General features: G+C 32.6%; 4 protein-coding genes across 6 annotated transcripts; 1 reads left to right on the forward strand and 3 right to left on the reverse strand.

Annotated features, from left to right (window-relative positions):
- Positions 1-370: 370 nt before the first annotated feature.
- On the reverse strand, positions 371-2,730 carry LOC123193128. The gene is made up of 5 exons (XM_044605912.1): positions 2,554-2,730; positions 1,968-2,079; positions 997-1,068; positions 705-916; positions 371-611 (listed from the first exon to the last, which is right to left on the reverse strand). The coding sequence occupies exons 1-5, from the start codon at positions 2,661-2,663 to the stop codon at positions 506-508; spliced, it is 612 nt and encodes a 203-aa protein (XP_044461847.1). The 5' UTR covers positions 2,664-2,730; the 3' UTR covers positions 371-505.
- A 1,989-nt stretch (positions 2,731-4,719) lies between these two features.
- Positions 4,720-6,097, forward strand: LOC123193306 (ABC transporter I family member 17-like). Its single transcript, XM_044606204.1, has 3 exons — positions 4,720-5,062; positions 5,177-5,364; positions 5,479-6,097. The coding sequence occupies exons 1-3, from the start codon at positions 4,747-4,749 to the stop codon at positions 5,731-5,733; spliced, it is 759 nt and encodes a 252-aa protein (XP_044462139.1). The 5' UTR covers positions 4,720-4,746; the 3' UTR covers positions 5,734-6,097.
- An 817-nt stretch (positions 6,098-6,914) lies between these two features.
- On the reverse strand, positions 6,915-7,742 carry LOC123193307 (50S ribosomal protein L18, chloroplastic-like). The gene is made up of 3 exons (XM_044606205.1): positions 7,520-7,742; positions 7,263-7,424; positions 6,915-7,183 (listed from the first exon to the last, which is right to left on the reverse strand). The coding sequence occupies exons 1-3, from the start codon at positions 7,646-7,648 to the stop codon at positions 7,034-7,036; spliced, it is 441 nt and encodes a 146-aa protein (XP_044462140.1). The 5' UTR covers positions 7,649-7,742; the 3' UTR covers positions 6,915-7,033.
- A 1,066-nt stretch (positions 7,743-8,808) lies between these two features.
- On the reverse strand, positions 8,809-12,205 carry LOC123192206. Of its 3 annotated transcripts, none has more exons than XM_044604677.1 (7): positions 12,060-12,205; positions 11,281-11,381; positions 11,092-11,154; positions 10,955-11,002; positions 10,796-10,849; positions 9,153-9,210; positions 8,809-9,020 (listed from the first exon to the last, which is right to left on the reverse strand). In XM_044604677.1, exons 2-7 carry the CDS (start codon positions 11,371-11,373, stop codon positions 8,977-8,979), a joined length of 360 nt encoding a protein of 119 aa, XP_044460612.1. In that variant the 5' UTR covers positions 11,374-11,381; positions 12,060-12,205; the 3' UTR covers positions 8,809-8,976. The 3 variants fall into 3 exon arrangements, with proteins under 3 accessions (XP_044460612.1, XP_044460611.1, XP_044460610.1); XM_044604676.1 differs by having other exon boundaries at positions 8,809-9,026; positions 12,060-12,203; XM_044604675.1 differs by lacking the exon at positions 12,060-12,205 and adding an exon at positions 11,638-11,893 and having other exon boundaries at positions 8,809-9,026.
- Between the last annotated feature and the right edge of the window lie 5,341 nt (positions 12,206-17,546).

Genomic DNA, 17,546 nt, shown 5'->3' on the forward strand with positions numbered 1-17,546 from the left:
TTTATAGCAAATTGTATTTTCTGCCGTCCCCCAATTTTCATGTAATTAAAGGGGACCCCAAACCTTTTACTTCTCTTTCATTTGTATCTCCAAAGTTCTATACAAAATCAGCATTCCATTTACTCCAACAAATACTTCTCTTTAACCGAACGTAGCACCGATAAACATTTTTTTGAAGGTGAGACATTTACGCATCATCTTTTGCAGGCTTAGAAATCATTTAGCATTAATCATTCACTTTTCTGACTACTGCAGAAAAGAAGCCTAAACTGGAAGATTCAGGATTACGAAAAAGAGGAGCATGCCTACGTTCTTTGCTCCGAGCATGTTGACAATTGAATTGGATGTGTGAATTACTAAAAAGAGAAGCTTAGTTAAAAGCAGATATTTATTGCAATCCAACACCCATGTAAGTATGTTTATTATGTACTCAAACTATATAATGTAATTACATGATTTAATTGATTGGAAAATGGTATAACATTCTGCAACTGTAAGATTAAAATCAGATGGATTCATCTGGGCGGGACTGGTAGGTGCGACGTCTGAGTTGAGAATCTGGAGTGGGCTGCTGCAAGAAGATTCTTGTTGGATCATTTGGATCAACATATCTGCAAGAAAGCAAACAAATGAGAATTTTAAATGACAAACCCTTCATAAAATTGTCTTCACTGCTAAATCATATAGCTAAATATGCAACTTACGCATGATTCATCATTTCATAAACTGGAGTTTGAGCTGCTAGTAAAGGATCTACACAAGTTTCTGCTGCCATATTTGATTGTTGATTATACTGTCTAACTGATGAGATCAAGTTGAAGAAAAGCGGAACAAAAGTACCACAACCTCCTTCCTTAAACAAAATCTTGAAAGAATGGGTGGAGTATAGAGCCCTATGCTCATTATCTGGGACCACCTGTAATTTATACATGCAATAATCAGTATCTAATAAATCAAAATTAGTAAGAACAAGAAGTGTCTTGATGGTATACTTACAGGCTCCACAAGACCAGAAATATTGTTGCAATGAAATACTGGCTGGTTAAATTTCTCACCATGGATGTAGAGCTGTCAATAGATCAACTTAAAAATTAGTAGATTGCTCATAGATGCATTACAACAAATTGCATACCCCACTGATTGACCAGCCCCCCTCCCCAAAACCTTCTTATCTATCCCTCCTTTCCCCTTGTAAAGAATCGTCACATTAACTTACACACACACACACACAAAGATGTCAAAAGTGGAGAAATGAAGATCAGGAAAGGTCTGCGGCCAGACAATTCAAACTATTAATGACAATCGTGCCTCACAAGATTTACATTGAAAAGATGTATACTCACAGGGCTGAACACAAAGTCTAGAGCGAGACCAAAAATGCCACAAATGCAAATTACATTCAAGGAAAATTGTGGGATATAATCTCTTTTTAGTAGCTTGCATGCACTAGTTAATGAACTTCTTCCAGAATTTGCACCAAAAATTTCCTAGAGAACCAGTCATAATCATAACAAAGATATTTCTTTTATGAGTGGGTAATCACTCCTTGTCTAATCCCACTTTCACTTCATTATCATTGCAATCCACGGTGTACTCATGATTCAAGGTATGGAGAAAGTTGTTCACTGCTTAAGCTTTTTACACCAATTCCATGTGATATCCCACTTACCCTTTCATTAAATATGAATAAATTACAAATAGTATACACAACGAATGTGTCATATAATCATTTGTGGAATGTGCTATATCATCAGATAAGAAATCTTAGTGATTTAGTTGCACTAGAAACTCTTCAGACACAGATGCATGATACTAACCAGCACCTGACTCAAGGGAAAAAAAAAAAAAAAAAGAAGCTGGCTATAATATTCAAGTCTGTAAAAATTATGTCAACCCCTAATGTGAATTCCATTAGAATCAAGCAGCAAGATTTAAGCAGGAAAGCAGTACGTGGGTTAATCACATACCAGAGGCATGTCAAAGGCAACGAAGTTTCCAACAGGTTTACTAGCAACAAAGATGATACGAATATTCGACAAGTAAATGGTCCCCTTTACTTTAACGTTGCCCCCATGCGTTCTGAACACAGAAAGAGAGAATAGGGTAAATTGCTAAGACAATGCATCTACATAATAAAAGCTTCCTGGTACTTATTATTACTGTAAAAATTTCATTTTCTTCTTTACCCATTATGTTTCCTTATTCTTAAAAGCCCAAACAATGCATCATTTTCAAGAACATACTAGCTTTTCAACGCCCAAGACATCAATAATCGAAAATCCTAACCAAGAAATACGAAATCAAATTTACCAAACGAAATTATACAGCATTTGAAACAAACAGCAAGTTGAAGAAATAAAATTTTACCAAACACTACAACAACTAATCTTTAGAATGGATTATTTTCACAGAAAATTGACTTTAGAGCCCAAAATCCACATAATAATTAATGTTAGGCAGACATTATCTTCCACAACCCTAATTTCCTTTTATCTGCGATGAAATTATCCGCAAAAAAGAAATAGAGATGAAAACAAATAATAAGGAGCAAACCCAGGAATCTTATCGACATTAAATTCCACGCCATCTCTATCGAGCACGAATAGCTCATTGACAAAGGGCACCGGCATGCCATGGGGAAGCAGTTGAGGATTGAGAGCCATGGATCAAATGAAAAAACCAGTTAGAATCCGTTGGAAAAGGAAAAAGACTAACTATAGGCGAAATGAATATGGGCCACCCCAACTTTGGTGAAATAAACCGTACTTAAAGTTTGAAAAATTTGGGGTAATTAATTAAAATAGGCAAAAAATTAAGCGTTTATACGTTTTTAGGCCACCCTAGAAAAGTTTTACTAAAATAAGCAAATCGTATTTTTTTTACCCTTTTTACCCTTATGTTGAAAAACCCAGTAAAAATATTTTTTCTGAGAATATGCGTCGGTTTACGGCGGTTACGATGGTAGCTAGGGATTTTACAGTAAAATCCTAAATATGTCGAATGTATATGGATGTTTTTGAATGTTTCGAACGCTTAAAATGATGTAGTTTCGATGTTAATGGATGCCTAGAAGTGTAGCCGTTGAGAGACAAAAACGCAAACTGTGAACAGTGTCACGCAAACTGCGCAAACTGTGAACAGTGTCACACAAACTGCGCAAACCGCACAAATACTGTTTACATCGTGCAAACTGCTTGCAAAATCGCGCAAAAAATACTGTTCACAGACTATAATATCTACTTTTGCGCGATGTAAACAATGATTGCTCGATGTGAACAGGTTTGCGGGGTGTAAACAGTGTTTGCGCTATTTGCGCAGTTTGCGTAACACTGTAAATTTGCGCAGTTTGCGTGACACTGTAAATTTACGCGTTTTTGTCTCTCAACGGCTACACTTTCAGACATCCATTAACATTGAAACTACATCATTTTAAGCGTTCGAAACATTCAAAAACATTCATATACATAATTCGACATATTTAGGGTTTAGTGTAAACCCCTAGCCACCATTGTAACCACCATAAACCGATGCACATTCTCAGAAAAAATATTTTTACTGGGCTTTTCAACATAAGGGTAAAAAGGGTAAAAAAAATACGGTTTGCTTATTTTGGTAAAACTTGTTTAGGGTGGCCTAAAAACGTATAAACGCTTAAAATTTTACTTATTTTAATTAATTACACGAAAAATTTATTGTCCATCCGTCATCTATTTCCGTTAAATAGCAAAAAAGTCAATTTTCATAGGAATTCAAGCAATGCCTCATTCAAGTGGTTTGAAGATGAGTATAAATCGATTAAGTTTTTAAGAGTTTTATTTTGATCACATATTAACCCAAAAAAAGAGTTAGGAGAAAAATCAAGATTAAGAGAATTATAAAATTGATTCAATAATATGAGATTAAGTTTGAATTAGATTATGAGTTAAGAGAACGAGTTAAATTTGTTGAAACGATGAGTTTGTATTCTTTTTTAATTATTTATATTCATTTTAAGATTCTATTTTTTAAATAATCTTTCTAACCTCCTGAAATAGATTATAGATAATAGATGAAAAAATGAATTTTACAAAGTTCAAAAATGAAAAATCATCTCATTAAAATTTGGGTGGGACATAGTCATTCAACCGTAAGCAGAAGGCCAAATAAACTTGCAGTGTAACGGACGGTGTGGGTCTTGTCTAATACCCACCAACCAAGATTTGTCCAAACGAAAATTTCTCATTCTTTTCCTAGTTTGAAATTTTGTCTACCTGTCAACAAGTTTTCGTTCGGATATGTATTATAACAAAAATTAATTATTTTAAATAAATTTTTAAACCTTCAAATCATAAATTAATAAATATAAAATACTCATAAGTTATCAAAAAAAATATTTTAATATAATCAACCCAGATAATGATATAATTAGTTAAAATGAGTATTATTGAAAATAAAATAAAATTTACTAAAAAAATAAAATCACTATCAATTTATCTAAAAAGATTTAAACAAAAAAATTAATCCCTATTTTAATTAATATCTCAAACTTTTTATAGATTGACAAGTATATTAAGCAATAATTTAGTGGAATGGATTAAATATATATTTTACTTTCCATCAAGTTAAAGACTAATCAGTGGAATCTTATGTACAAGTGGGAAAGGTACAACTCAGGACAACAATCAACAAGCTACTGGAGCAGGCCTTTTCTCCAGTCCTCATTTTATATATATGACCATCCGTATCCACTTTGACATAATAAACACGATGTCTCAAGAACCTCTACTGGTGGTTGACATTCCACCAAGTGAAAGCAAATTTCACATACGCGATTTGACCAAAGTATCGGATGCAGGAGCTCCGATTCTCAATGGGATCAACGTGGACATTCCTAAGGGTATGATCGTCGGGATCATCGGCCCCAGTGGCAGCGGCAAATCTACCTTCTTAAGAGCACTCAACCGCCTGTGGGAGCCACCTTCCGGTACTGTCTTTCTTGACGGTCGTGATATTCTTGATCTTGATGTTCTTAATCACCGTCGTAAAGTCGGCATGCTTTTCCAAACTCCGGTTCTTTTCGAAGGTCAGGGTTTTTTCTTTCTGCTGGATCTTGGCACAATTATCCATAATCATTTATTCTATCTGTATTTGGTTGGATAATCATGTGCTTATAGCATCTATGGATGCCATATTTCAGGGACAGTTGCAGATAATATCCGATATGGACCACAACTGAGGGGGAAGAAGATAAGTGACAATGAGGTTTACAAGTTGCTCTCTCTTGCAGACCTTGATTCCTCTTTCTTCAATAAAACCAGTGGTGAAATATCAGTTGGCCAAGCTCAACGAGTTGCACTTGCTCGCACATTAGCCAATGAACCAGAGGTAACCAATTATTTGGGGTTCAATGATTAATTAAGTTCATTCTATTTTTTGAACTTTTTTTATGCATTTGAACAAGCAAATTACCTTACACTTGGGTTTGATCCTTTGAATTAGGTTTTGCTGCTGGATGAGCCCACTAGTGCCTTGGATCCAATAGCCACTCAAAATATAGAGGATGTGTTAGTGAAACTGAAGAAGAAACAAGAAATGACAATCGTAATGGTTTCTCACAGCATTAAACAAATCCAGAGGATTGCTGATGTAGTTTGTCTTCTTGTCAATGGTGTCATTGTTGAAGTTTTGAAGCCTGATAAGCTCTCTGAAGCCAAGCATCCTATGGCACTAAGGTTTCTTGAACTCAGCGCTTAGGAGCTCAGAGGATCCTCTTTTTATAGCTGCTATATTCTCTTGTGCAACCTGTTTCAACTTAGCCTTGAGTATTTCACTGTTTTGAGTCGTTTGCTTTCTTCACTGTATGCAGAAGATTCTATGGTCAGTGGCTCTTGGCCTTTTTTTTGTTGTATTAATGTTGATGCTTCATTGATAAGCATGAAAAATTGTGGCTCAAGAATTGTAACAAACACTAGAAGTCTTTTTAGTGTTGTGGCTAGGTGCTTGAACACCCACAAGGGGTTGACTGTGATGCTTTGTAGTTTATATATGAAGCAAACTGAAATTGTTGATAAAGAATTGTCACAAACACAATGAAAGTGTTGTGGAGCTTTGATTTAAACGCCATTTGGGTTCCAAGCTAAAGTTAAATAAATCATGCTGTATATTAATAGAGATACCAAACAAAATCCCTAGCCTGCTCAAGAACAAAGTACACTTTCTTTACCCTTCTCACCTGTATCACATCTTATTCTATAAGATGCTTAAAAGTTCATAGATATGAAACAAAACTGCAACAGAAATGCAGGTAAAGGAAGAGGTAAACGCAGCCATAAACATTTAGGCAAGTGCTTTTCCTGTATAACTATCAAAGGGAACTCAACAATGCACAAAAATAGGAGACAATTTTCTTTTGAAAGCTAACTGATAGCAATAAAAAGTGTGCTCTCTTAGTAGTACATCAATTTGCATATGCACAATAGTAGGAGATTATTTTCAAAAGAGAAGGGCAAATCATTGCATCCATTGGAGAATTCAGGGAGTAATTTGTATCATTGTATAATAATGAATGTACAATATATGATACTAACTAAAAGATGGAAAGTTTTAGCCTATGGTACTCAACTCCACTATAAGAGTCCAATACAATAGGTTTTTCCTACACTACTGCAAACAAAATACCTATTGCTATATATACTAAGAGATCCAGAAAGTCCAGCAATCCAATCATGACGAAAATTTTTTCAATCAGCGTCTAATTACATAAAAAAACACAGCAGAAGAAGGCTTACCATAACACAATTCTAAGCTTTTGCACAAGAAATTTTGTTCCTACACTATTAAGTATTCAGTGAAAAACATGGGCACAACTCTTTCTCTATTGTGAATTTAGTTTTTAAAAATTTTCTTAATTAGCAAATGAGCAAAAGAAATCAAAGTGCAAAACTTAATTCCGTTATCAGATGCTCAAATTCATATCTTGTTCACAGAAACATACATTCTTCCAATAAAAAATCAAGTTGACATTGAGAAAAGGGAATGGGTGAGTACAGAGATGTTAAAACTGAAGGCCATGCTCCCGGGCTGCATCGGCAAGGGCTTCTATACGTCCATGGTATAGGTATCCACCTCGATCAAAGGCAACTTTGGTAATCCCTTTCTCCAAACAAGACCTTGCAATGACTTCACCTACTCTCTTCGCGACTTCCTAAAGCCAATAAAGGAACAAAGCATTATTAGTAAAATGTCAAAATAAATTAAATTAAAGCAAACGATGGATAACCTACAACGGTAGGACCAGAAGTGTAATCGAATTCGTCAGAAATGGGTTTCTGCAAAGTGGAAGCTGAAGCAAGAGTGTGCATCTTCGTATCATCGATCACCTGGACATAGAGATTCTTGTTGGAGCGGAATATACACAGTCTCGGTCTTTCTGGTGTACCTTCAACCTAAATGGTTTGTGCCTTATCATCAAAACGAAACCCTAACAGAAACATGATTATGAACAAAAATTAATTAAAAAAATAATAAATAGAAAAGAAACCTTCTTCCTGATTCGAGAATGGCGGGCAGTGCGGTCTTCTCTTCTGGTTCTGGCTTTGGCTTCAACCGTGAAAAGAGATGGCATTAGCTTAGTGCCGCCTACAACTAAAAAACTTGTAATAGCTGCCATTGATATTCCACTTTAACACTTTATCCTATCCTATATTCCGATCCTTCGTTTTACAAGGCAGGAGACGTCTTCAAACTAGGGATTGGGGATTAAAATATTTACAGACCCTTCATGGGTTTGTCTCCTATTTAGGACAACATTTTTAAAGATAATCAAAAATATCCCTAAAGTTGAAAACGTTATCAAAGCAACCGCTGAATGGTTTTGTATGTCATTTAATAACAACTGGATATGCACGACAGCCATTTCTTTTCATCTAAGTTATAGATTTTGTATGGATTTGAGACCGTACCAGACATTAACAAGGTGAAGGGGCTGGTTTAGTCAGCCGACAGTCAAACTAGTAAATTGTTTAGAAGTAATTTTGTGGGAATGGAGTCGCAAGCAGACCACACCAAACCCTAGCTACCATTCCCACATGCAATAATCTTGACTCTGGCAACTCCTTCCCGCCACAATTTTATCTTTGGTTTAGTTGCATCTTGCACTGGTGTTGTCATTTCTAGCCATTATCATTTCCAACGACTTATTCCTATTTCATATCTTCTTGAACCACGATTGAACATGTGGTTGAATTGTGACTCAAAGTGCTTAAAGAGGTTAGATGGTTTTTCACTTAATTCAAACCACTATTATCTCAAAATCTTAGTCAGATTGACTGAATTGGCAGATTTGATCCATATATATTTTTGTAATTCTCATATTGAAATTTGATAATAGTGACTTGGATTAAGAAAAAATTGTACTGCATAAGGGGAAACATAAGAAAATTATAGATGAAATATGATTTCTCAATTGTCGTATATCATATTTTAGCATTTCTATAAACCAGAGATAGAGTTTAAGGGCATTTTTTGTTCTGTCATATAGCATATTCTCTCAACATTACAGTAAGGATAGTTTTGCTAGTTTTCAAAAATGTGGTCCTTCATTTTAATCAAAATAAAAAATAACTTTGAAGTCAAAAATAGAAAGATTCTTCAGAAAGAAAGAGGCATCTTAAGTAACAAGAGTTTATTCTTCATTACATCCATATGACCTATAAGAAGAGGCTCATTCAATTTCAGCTGCCCCCATTATATATAAAAGTGTTAAATCTCATATATAAAAGAAGCAATTATATCCCACGCCCAGAAAAAAATATTGGAAGAACAATTTAGTTCACACAATGTCTCAGCCACATAAAAAAATATATATATTGTCACTTGTTTCTTTTAGCTAATGTCATTTTTACCGACTTTATTATGGGAGAGTTTCTCATAACCTAATTAGATATTAGAAAAACAATCAATAATCCTCACAAGACTGAAAACATCAACAACAATCTCTCATTCATTTCCGCTTGCTTCCTCAGATGGAGCACTCCCTGCATCTGCCTCTGCATAAAAGACAGGAATAAAACTATTAGAGACTTCCCTTTTCCCTTCTTAAAAGGAAAAATGCAGCATAAACAGTGTTTACCAACTGAATGAATAGCTTGCAATTGAAAAAAGCATTTACATACCTTCACCCTCAGAAGGAGCACAAGGAGACTTCCTATATCGTGTTTGCTGTTGTGTGGGCTGAAATATGACAAATATACAGCTTCATTAGCAATCATGTAGGCATTAACTTGTTTCAAACATTAAAAGAAAAAAAAAGAAGCCAAAGTCACTATAGTCAAAATCCCACATAGTTATTATGAACCCTAAGTATTAGAAACAAAAGCCTCAAATTCAAAGGAGATGCGAAACATTCTTAACATGAAAATTGAAATAAATCTATTAGAAAAACATATACTGATATCAGTTGAATGAGCTATTTTTCTGACCCAAAATGATTTCAGTTGAAAATTCAAAACCTATTTCTATTACATAAACACTAACTAGAGTGAAACTACTTAACTTGACCACCCATAATATTGGCTTCCTAACAGCCTTGAGCAAAAGCTCAATGTGAAATGTGACTTGCATACTTTAAAAAACTCAATTCCAGGTAAGCTCAGGGAGCTAGTCCATATTTCTCTTTCTAAAAGGGAAATGTGTTCAAAAACAAGTTTCCTTTCCATTTAAAGCATCCAGTTCACTAGAAAATGATTTTTTTTTTTTTTAAATCTTTTAGGTCCTTCATTAGTATAAAAAGATAGCAGAAAACACTGAAGCAACTCTATGACAACAATGTATACAATAGAAAGCACATCAAAAAGCAAAGAACTCAAATTTGGGAGCTTCTGGAATTCCAGAAATAAACAGGACTGAGAAGAGGAGAAACAGATGGCCAGGACTTCTTCAAAGAATCAGTTTGGTCACCGGTATGGACTATTGGACTTTTTCTCTCTACCCTCAAGTGTCCTACACGGTCATCTAACTAAAGTCAGTAGGAATCAATCTCCCAAAACCCAATTGGCATTCAAGCATACTACAAATTTCAAAAGATATTTCTATCACCACATCAATATCTCAGGCAAACAGCTCTATACACCTCCTCTTGAACCTACCACATACATCTTTCAAATTATCACATTTTCTAAGTCACTAATTGTTTCTTCTAGAAGGGAATTTTTTAATTTGTGTCCAAACATTTCCAAATGGCAGTCCATTCATCACATCCAACTCTCACAAAACCACTTGTCAATGTAACCTCATTTTTGCTCTGGTTAAAATAATGTACATCTCCAATTTAACAATTATTCCTTCTAATTGCAAATTATTTTCTTTATAAATTTTAACAACTTTTCCATTTTGTCTGCAGTGTTATGGTAATAATTGAATGCCACTGTTTCTTTGGTTTTTTGATGGTGTTAACAGGCATAAGGATTCTAATTCAAAATCTATACTCCACCAAACCATCAGTCCGACCTTTAACATCTCATTACATCTAAAGCTTGCAATGCAATAGTTACATAACATTTATATTTTACTCTGAGATTGAGATCAGTAGTAATTTTTTAGGGATATGACTGCCATTTATCAGCACTGTGTTCAAAGTAGTGAGCATAGATCCTTACTGACATAAAATTCTAGTACAGTGGGCCAAAATCAATGGATTGTTTGTTAAAGTCATAAACATAACGATTGCTCCATGCCCATACATACCAATATACGTCTAATACCTAGTTTAAGAAGATCAAAATCCATTATATCAGTTCAAGAAATTATTAAGTAATACCTGCAATTTTGGCCTAAGAGCTTCAAGCGGTCCTTTTGGTTTTGAAACACCTTGCTGCTATGATTTAAAAGAATTAAAAAAATCTGGAAACTAACTTAATGCATATTCTCTAGCATAGTCAAGCTAAACAATAACAGTGCATGAACAGAAATAAATTACCTTTCCAAGGGCCCAATCAGCTGAATCAAAATAAGCACGCTCATGGTCCTAGCATCAAGTTCAATCTTTATGAATAACAACACAACACAGAACCACTGTTTTTACCATTAAAAAGCACATTCCTAATCAGAAATCACCTTAGAAATGAGTGGAGGTTTTTTGGGTATGATCCCTCCATACTTCTTTCTCACAGCTGCCTCCTACAAAATAAATTTAAAAAAAAAGGGAAAATGATACGAAATCAAGCATCTCATAATAAAACTCTACCAGCTAAAATTCAAAGATTTAACAAAATTTCATATGCAAGTACAAGATTTCAAAAAAACCTCCTCTTCAGATGATGGCACAGACTTCTGAGACTCCTCAGTGGCACTCTCATCCACCATCTCGTGATCTTTTATATCCTCTGTGCCCGACATAATGTCGCCTTGTTACAATCACACAACACTCAATTATTCATCAATTAAACTATAGACAATAGGCATCATAAAGTAATATCATTCAAGAAAAAAAACTGAATCGGTTTGATTCATATTAAAAAATGATAACCTCCAAGATTTCTTAGAACATTCAACCCAACATTCAAAACCTGATTCATTCTCAATTTCGAAAGAAAGAAAGTTGATCTAAGTGGAAATAGACAATTTAACATTGCATTTAAAAAAATATGAATCATAATTTACCACTCAGAAGCATAATGCGAGAACAGATATTATAACAAGTCTTTCAACAAAATAAACCGCGCCACGCACTCCTCTTCAATTTAGTTTGTTTAACCAATAACATAGAAATTGAATAATGAAAAAAAAAAAAAAACCAAAATGATGTTACCAGAGGAACTCAAATCTAAGAGATCTCTAAAATATCAATTTCTAATTCTTTTTAACTTCACACTACAAGATTTCTAATTCAATAACAAAATTCCAATCCTCTGCGACATAAAATTCAACTACTCAATAAACAGAAACAGCTGAAACAAGCCCAAAAACAAAAATTCAAATTTAATGATACCCAGTTTCTAAACTGCCGCCATGAATGAAAAACTAAAAACTATTCATTAAACAAAATTCAACAGGTAAAAATATTTAAGAAAGTTGAGACGTACCCAGAAGGAAATAAATGATTATAAATCAATAACTGTCAAAAGCTAAGAAATGATAGAGGAGCTAATCAGAATGGTACCCGATCCGATATTCAAAGAGGTAATTTCTAGGGACGGCGAATCCAGGGTGGGCCCGCCTTTGATTGAAAACCTGGGAGATTCGATTCAGGACGCGCGTATCCAAGCCCAGATGATACTTGGACCCGGCCTTGCAAAATATTGGATCGGGTTTGAGAAGGGCTTTGCCTTATATCACTCATCCCTACAAAAATACGTTCGTTTTAGTTAATATTTTATTACCTATATAAAGAATATTAAATATAAATTAATACAATATTTAATAAATTTAGTATCCATAAATAATGATTATGTTTAATTGTTAGTAATTAAAAAAATATTAATATATTATTTTACTAAAATACATTTAAATTCATTAAAGTAAATCAAATGCGTGGACACATAAAGGAAATTATAGCAAATCAAAGGTGGGAAGTTATATGAGAAATGGCATGGAAAATTGCAATAAATTAAAATGTGAGAGAAGAATGAGAGTTTGGCAACCACTAGTGTTCAAGGCGATCAATAACGTGTGTGGTGATGACTAGGGTCTTCTCCCCCACCTTGTTGCATTGTGGGGGGCAGCCGATTGATCCAGAGGCAATTTCTTCTAGACACGGAGGTGGCTTCTTACAAATTTGTCAGTGTTTGCTTTATGTATCATGGACAAAATCATCAAAATACAAACATTTGATAGTTGATATCCAAGGTTTCAACCAGTGATTTTGGTAGTGTGGATGGCAGAAAGGGTGGTGGTAGTGGTGGCAATGTGGTGGTGTTGGCATGCAGGTGGTGGGTTAGGTGGCTTGTAATTTTAATTGAATATAAAAATATTTTTGTTTTGAAAATTATATGATTTTGGAGAGAGTATTTATAATGAACTTTTAGGGTTACTTTTTTATTTTAATTGAATATGCGGGTATGTGATGACAAATTACAAACTTGATAAAGATAATAAATTAATTTTAATAATAAAAAATAAATCATCAGCGTAATCTTATAAGGATTTCCTCTAGTTACTCACATTTACTTATCATCTCACATAACATAGCTTTTCAAAGTGATTTTTTCAAATCTTAATCACTGTTATTATAGTTTATCTTTTGTAAAATTTTAAATTATATACATTAGTTGGTGATAAGAAATCGTATCAACAAATTTGTGTGTTGAAATATTTTGCTTTGATAACTTCGATCTAGCAACAATGAAGCCTGAGGAAATTGATTTCATTGGAAGTGTTAAGTTACAGCCAAACTCTTGTCGAACAAGCAACTCTACGAAATTTAATTTGATTGTTCTCTTCTTTGAGTTACTTCGAAATGTAAGCCACTGTTTAACCAATCAAATGAAAATTGTTGTGCTCTTTCTAGTTTTTATCCAATATTCAACCGCAAAAAAATATAGATTTTAGAACCAAAATAGTGTTTAAAGTTAAAATAGAGGAATACGGGTGATAGACAAAGTTGGTTACTCTCATGTCACAAGAGAAACATGATGTACTTGTAACAAAATTCTAGAACTTTTAAAGAGAAGGTATGAGTTTGAATCTTTGTTATGTTTGTGAAATTCTAACTTAATGAATTACAGTAGTGATTATGGGTATGATTATTATATCTCAAATTTATCTATCTAACCAATTTGGGTTAGATTCGAGTTAAGATTAAACTCAACTCATTTTTCATGGAATAAAGCTCAAACTTGGCTCGTTTTAAAAGAGTTAAGCTTGAGTTTAGTTCGAGCTCGAATCGAGTTTTAAGTTTGACTCAGTATTAAAACGATATCGTTTTATTACATATTTATTAAAATGATGTTATTTTATATTAAATTTTTTAGGATGACAAGTTTAACAAATCGAACACCTTTAAAACTCAAACTAAAAAATATTAAATTTTCATGTTCAAGCTCAAAAATATTAAATTCTCAAACTGAGTTCAAGCTCACTTGAGTTGAACTTATCTTGGGTTTATAAGAGTTGAGCTCAAACTCAAGTTTGACTAAGCCCGGGTCAACTCTAGTGCTACAACTAATACAGACCAAGTCCTCAGCAGAAAAAAATTCTCTCTTATGAAAGTTAATATTTTGTTGAGTCTAATTGTGGTAATCATGGGCTTGTTCAAGCCCAACAAGTCTTTTCATTGGGCCGAATGACCTATTTTGTTGTTACCCATATCAGAGCTAAAACTTTAATTAAATTAATTTATGAAAAGAAGTATAGAAATACCACTTTCATGTATTAATATCATCATAACTGTCCTTTTCAAGGATCATAATTTTGTGTGCTTAGAACATACATTAATATTTAAGACCATCCATTCTAAATTTAATAATTATTATTAAAATATGTAAAAAAAATGATAACTTGCATAAATTTACACATAAGTGGGTGTGCACGGGTCCACTTGAGAATGAAGGAGAAAGAGAGAAGGGATTATTTATTAATTTATTTATATAATGATTTGAAAAATAATGGAAGTGGGGCAATTTATAAAAGCTTTGATGGGAAGTGATGCATGAAATGCTTAAACTTTAGGGGACAAGCATCAAAGATTATGTAACTTTGAAAATGTCCAAAAAATAAATAAAGTTACCAAAAGGAATATGCGTTGGGTGTGCCTTTTGATTCATCATTTTGTGCCTATTTACTCCATAATCTATGGAGGTAAGAGTAGATGAAAGAAATCAATGAAAGCCATAAAAAGATGATTGGGTTACTGGTGAAAGATTAAAATTTTTAAAGTAAAAATTTAGATTTGAGTATATACAATATAATGATTATGAATTCAGTCATTGTATCATAAATTTACTTGTCTAATAAATACGGATAAGATTTTTGATTATCAAGAAAAAAAAAATGCTATAGAAAAAATGGTAAGATTTGTCAATTGGGTTTTTGAAGGATTTTTCTTTGATAATTAATTTTTTTATCTAAATCAAATATTTTCTTGAATGAAACCAATTACATCTGATTAGGGTTGGAATCGAACTGAATCGAGTTTAAGCTCGGCTCGATTTATATATAACTGAACTCGAATTCAGTTTGACTCATTTTTTGTTATTAAAATGACGTTATTTTAATATATATTGATCAAAACAACATCGTTTTGTATCAAAATTTTTAATTGAAAAATTTAACGAGTAATTCGAGCTCGAACTTGAGCTCGATAGAGAGCTAGAATTCAAACAGACTTGATTCGAGTCTAGTCCTACATCAGATCAATAAAAGTTATTAGAAGAATGGTGAATAAAAGTCGTCAATTGGGTTTTTGTAGAATTTTTTTTAAGAATAAAAAGTTTTATTTAAGTTAAATTATTAAATTAAATAAATTAAAATTTTGATTTTAAAATAAACCTTTTTTGGACCGCATGCTTTTGTATATATCCTTCCAAGGAAAATTTTTTGGTTGAATCAAAGAAAGCATATCCACTAAAATAGATAAGGTTCTTAGAAGATGGTGCTACGTGGCATCATGGCAATCACAATGCCCTCAAATTGTTTTGTCCCCCACGCACTCATTTTCGAGAAGAATCATTTTCCATTAGCATGCCAATAATGTAAGTAACAACATAATTCTTTAAAAGAAATCTATGCACTTCAAAGGCAAATCCATGGAAATTTTCCTAACAATATTCATATCAAGCAATAATCCGTCATTCTTTTCTTAAACATAGTAACAAATTTATCAACGAGTAAAATTACATTTTACCACCCAATGTTTGGCCCAAAAACATTTTCCACCCTTTGATGGTAATTTATATTTTTTCATCCAAAATTAAATTTTATTTTTAAAAAAGTGATATAGGAAGAAAATAATAATTTTATAATTCAAAATTTTTTTTGAGAAATTAAAAATAACAACTTTTTCACAAATCCATTTTAATTTTTTAAACATGATATTTTGGCCTTTTTATAAGTTAGAAAACTTACAAGTTAATCCCTATAATTTTTTAAAATTGTTGTGGCTACCTTAAATGTTTATTTGATTCAATAATCATATAATGCGGAAGAGACCCTAGTCATTTTCATCAAGCTCAAACTTCCTTCTTGCATTTGTGCTCCTTTGGAAAGTACACATTAAAATAAGAGATAAAAATTTATTAGCACCATACTCGTCCAGACATGAATATTCTCTCTTACTATGGATCTCATACTACCTTTATAAATTGAAAATTCATAATCTCAATTGTAATGGGAATCTCGCATGTGAGAGATAAAGTGTTGGGGTCGACTAGATCTGCAATAGAGAAGGGAGAGATGGTTGATGCAAGAGAGAGGATAACTTGTGTGATTGAGAGTGTCAGATGACTTGTAAAACAAGGGGTGTCAGATTAATGATAGCAATGATGGTAGGGAATCTAAACTTGTAAATGTGTTTTTTTTTTTTAATTTGGTGTGACATGGTAACATTAACTAATGAAATAGTTAGGGATAATATGGTATTTTAACTTTTTAAAACTTATCGAAATTCTACTTTTGATTTTAAACGAGAATACATAATTTTATGTCATCAAGAGATAAAAAAATGTTTTGGGTTGAACCTTAGGTGCAAAAATATAATTCACTCTATGTTAATATAACATATGAACTTTTAATAAGTCGATCTCAAAGATTAATTTAAATAGTAAAATAGAAAGATCCTCTTCTAAAAGATTAAAATTCGAATAACATAAACTCGTACCCTCTTCAAGTTTGAATATCCAAGGATTTAGTCTAGTCATCCTATCTCGAGAGATTTACTTGTTTGATGAAATCTGACAAGATTCCTTTAATAAAATAAATAAATTTAATAAGTCAAATTTAAGCACATCAATCATGAAGAGTGAGTCATGTATTTAACTATATTAGTCACTATGCCCATTTTGATATGTCTGATTTTTTGCACAGATTTAATAATATTACCCCATACAGAAATAGCAATAGTCTGATTATACCATAACAATCGATCATGTTAATTTTAATACAATTATCAATTTATAACCTTTTTTTTTTTTAGATTTTGGGGGTAGAGTGATATAGTACAGAGAATAGAATAATATCTTTTTTTTTCTTTTCTATTTTACAGCATTTTAAAGAGGACACGTTGACCAATAAAATTTTGCTTTTGAAGCTGTCAATTAATCTAGAAAGAGGCTAAAGCCAGGTGGGTCTAACCTTATCCTGTTATGGTCCTTTAAGAAAGGTCTTTTCTAATTTTGAGTAGCTTTTGATTTTCCTTTAGAATCTCTTTAAGCATATGATTTGCTGGTTGAATATTTCATGTCCCTGTAGCATATATCTTTGTTTAATAATAAAATTATTTGTATAAAACTTTTATATACTATTTATATAATTAAAGATATATCATCATATAATTAAATAAATTAAAATTAAAATTAAAATAATATTTAATTACATAATTATATATAATTTATATACCTAAATTATATATTAAAAAT

This window comes from Mangifera indica, chromosome 12 (genome assembly GCF_011075055.1).
Source record: "Mangifera indica cultivar Alphonso chromosome 12, CATAS_Mindica_2.1, whole genome shotgun sequence".
NCBI classification, from domain to species: Eukaryota; Viridiplantae; Streptophyta; class Magnoliopsida; order Sapindales; family Anacardiaceae; genus Mangifera; species Mangifera indica.

Coding starts and splice junctions, on each gene's coding strand:
- LOC123193128 (XM_044605912.1), bottom strand. CDS start 2,663: ATGGCTCTCAATCCTCAACTGCTTCCCCATGGCATGCCGGTGCCCTTT. Junction 1,069..1,967: donor TTGCCTTTGACATGCCTCTG/GTATGTGATTAA, acceptor ATCTATTGACAG/CTCTACATCCATGGTGAGAA. Junction 612..704: donor TATGAAATGATGAATCATGC/GTAAGTTGCATA, acceptor GCTTTCTTGCAG/ATATGTTGATCCAAATGATC.
- LOC123193307 (XM_044606205.1), bottom strand. CDS start 7,648: ATGGCAGCTATTACAAGTTTTTTAGTTGTAGGCGGCACTAAGCTAATG. Junction 7,425..7,519: donor ATTCTCGAATCAGGAAGAAG/GTTTCTTTTCTA, acceptor CAAACCATTTAG/GTTGAAGGTACACCAGAAAG. Junction 7,184..7,262: donor ACACTTCTGGTCCTACCGTT/GTAGGTTATCCA, acceptor TATTGGCTTTAG/GAAGTCGCGAAGAGAGTAGG.
- LOC123192206 (XM_044604675.1), bottom strand. Junction 11,155..11,280: donor TGCCATCATCTGAAGAGGAG/GTTTTTTTGAAA, acceptor TTTATTTTGTAG/GAGGCAGCTGTGAGAAAGAA. Junction 10,850..10,954: donor CTGATTGGGCCCTTGGAAAG/GTAATTTATTTC, acceptor AAATCATAGCAG/CAAGGTGTTTCAAAACCAAA.
- LOC123193306 (XM_044606204.1), top strand. CDS start 4,747: ATGTCTCAAGAACCTCTACTGGTGGTTGACATTCCACCAAGTGAAAGC. Junction 5,063..5,176: donor AACTCCGGTTCTTTTCGAAG/GTCAGGGTTTTT, acceptor GCCATATTTCAG/GGACAGTTGCAGATAATATC. Junction 5,365..5,478: donor CATTAGCCAATGAACCAGAG/GTAACCAATTAT, acceptor CCTTTGAATTAG/GTTTTGCTGCTGGATGAGCC.